The sequence below is a fragment of the Glycine soja genome, chromosome 18 (assembly GCF_004193775.1).
Source record: "Glycine soja cultivar W05 chromosome 18, ASM419377v2, whole genome shotgun sequence".
NCBI lineage: Eukaryota > Viridiplantae > Streptophyta > Magnoliopsida > Fabales > Fabaceae > Glycine > Glycine soja.
The window spans coordinates 3,011,264-3,014,030 of NC_041019.1; the positions used below are offsets into that span (position 1 = coordinate 3,011,264).

Sequence of the window (2,767 nt, forward strand, 5' to 3'; positions counted from 1 at the left end):
TTTGTCTCGTAAACACCATAATAATAATATTTAGCACCAAAGTTAGTGCATACCTTTGACCGAGGGAACGGCATCTTTGTTGCTTGCCCCTTTGGTCGTTCCGAAGATGTTCATCTCTCTCTACCACACCTATTCATTTACTATTACTAAATTATAAATAAATAAAATTAAACATTTACTAGTAATAAATTATAAATAAATAAAATTAAAGGCAAATATGAAGAAGTGTCTTTAAGTAAAAAAAATAAAATATTAATATGAACCGAATTTTCAATAAAGATATTTTAATCGAGAAGGCACACAAATAGTTTTCAACTCCCTCCGATGAGGCCGTTTTGGCTAATAAGAAATTGCATAATAAAATGATTAAAGAAATTATAGTGTTGCGTCAGCCTAAGCGCACATTAGATCTACACAGAGCCCAGCTCACACCTCATTTCACCTCATCACCCCTGCAATGGTTGAATGGAATCTCTACTCAGATTTTAGATCTCAAACATCCATCACTTCTTCTTCAATCCCAAAGACCAACAACAACTCCCAGAAACAGAAATTTAGCCCATAACCAAAAACACGGTCAAAATAAATTTCATCCGAGACAAGAAAAATAAAAATTAAATGCTTAAGCTTAAGTATATGTTTCAACTAATTTCTCAATTCTAATGTACCATATATCTGCCCTATTCTCAGGTAGACAAGAAATTAAACTTAAAAACACCACCAAAACCATGAAGATGAGCCCCCTTCAATGGAAGTTCAAACCCCAACCTAACAAAAAACCATGATTCGATAATTCTAGCCCACAAGAGAAGACAAATTAAAAAAAAAAAAGAAAATTTTCTATGTACACTTGTTGACTCCAAGAAAAAGCTCATGCCCAACAGGAAGGATCTCATACAAAGTGAAGAAAGAGGGACTTAAGAAAAAAAAGAGAACTTTTTTTGAACTTGGTAGATCCTTTTTGTTGTGTTTCATGAATCATTGTACTCATGCCAGCATATGAGCATAATGACACAGCGCCTCATGATGTAGAAACGAGCCCTTTGCTCTTTGACCAGCCTAGCACACTTTCTAGCAAAAGCACACTTCCTCTGAGTGGAAGAAGAAGAAGAAGAAGAAGAATTCTTCATGAGAGAGGAAGAAGAAGTTGTTGAGGAACGGCCTTCTTTCTTTGACAACTTATTCCACTTCTCACTATTACTCAAGTACATAATAGGTGGGACAGTACTTTGATCAGTGTTGTTGTTGATGCCTGCAGTAGTGCCACTAGTACATGTGGATATTGCACAATTAGAAGAAGCCATGTTGATGTTGGAGAGAAAAGACTTCAGTTTGGAAGAAGAGAAGTGGGTGGAAAGGTATTTACTGAGAGTGAATCAGTGAGTGAGGGGAGAAGGGATGAAGGGAGAGAGGGTCAATATTTATAAGGGTGGCTTGGATTGGGAAAACAAGTAGCTGATGGTGTATTGTATGTGTGGAACTGGGTATCACCTGGGCCTTCCTTTCCCTACACTGGCCCACCATAAATTTAAATTAATATATTATCACGAGAATCAATTTTATTTCCTGAAGATATAAAATTGATTCAGTCCTTAAATAAGGATGAAGATAGAAAAAAACAAGAGAGATTGTGGGTTTAAATTTCTCTAATTAATATTTTTCATAAAATAAAATTTGTTGGAAAAAAAATGTCTCATGTCATTATAAAACTAGCATTATATTTGATAAAAATTGATAATTTTGGTTATAACTATTTAAAAAAACATTCATGGTAATTATTAGTTAATCGATAATATAATAATTTCATATTAATAGTAAATGAAAATTAAAATATTTTTTCATATCACTTTCCATCTTAATTTTTTTTACACAAAAAATATAAAAATAATACATGCACTAATGCTGTATTAGAATTTGACATGTATGTTAAATTTTTTGCTTTTAAAAATAATTATCTTATAATTTATTCTTATTATGATTTTTAATTGATTGACAGTAAAAAAAATATTTATGCTAACAATAAAATAAATAAAAAGAATATTCATTTACTCTCTTTATTAAAAACATTTACCAATTAGTTTGTATTGTTTGCCAAAATTAAAATTTTATATGTATAGGGGTTAGTTTTGTAATTGGCATATAAAAAAAAACGTAAACTTTTTTATGTAAAGATTGAAATAAAAAAATGATATTAAGTATACTATTAGTATTAACTAGTATAAGTAAAACTAATATAAAATGTTAAATAGAAAAAGTATTTTACTATTTTTATATATTAAATATATTTATTTTTTAACGTTTTTTATTAAACAAATATGTCATTTATTATAAAATTATTATAAGAAGATATAGAAACTCATGAAATAGTTCAACTATGAGATTAATAAAAAATTTAAAAGAGTAAAGATATAACAATATTTTTCTTTTAAAAAAGTCTTAATTTGTTACTATTTTGTCCCAAGATTACTAATGTTTAAGATTTTTTCACATATCAAAGAGAATTAATATTTATTATGAAATAATTTTATTAAAATATTCTTATTTTTTCTCCTAATCTCAATAAATATATTATTAAGTCTTTTATAAGACAAAATTATTTATTACATAACAAAATTAGAATAAATATTTGAATATCTCATTGAAAAGTTGAAATTTTTCAAAAACTAAATCTGCAGTAATTTTGGTACAATAATATTTCATATTCACAACAATTATGCAGTAACTAAAATATTCTTTTTTTGGTGACCTATTATATTTATCTTACCGA

General features: G+C 28.1%; 1 protein-coding gene across 1 annotated transcript; it reads right to left on the bottom strand.

Annotated features, from left to right (window-relative positions):
• Positions 1-562: 562 nt before the first annotated feature.
• On the bottom strand, positions 563-1,434 carry LOC114395845. The gene has a single exon (XM_028357712.1). The coding sequence runs from the start codon at positions 1,302-1,304 to the stop codon at positions 972-974; it is 333 nt and encodes a 110-aa protein (XP_028213513.1). The 5' UTR covers positions 1,305-1,434; the 3' UTR covers positions 563-971.
• Positions 1,435-2,767: the final 1,333 nt, after the last annotated feature.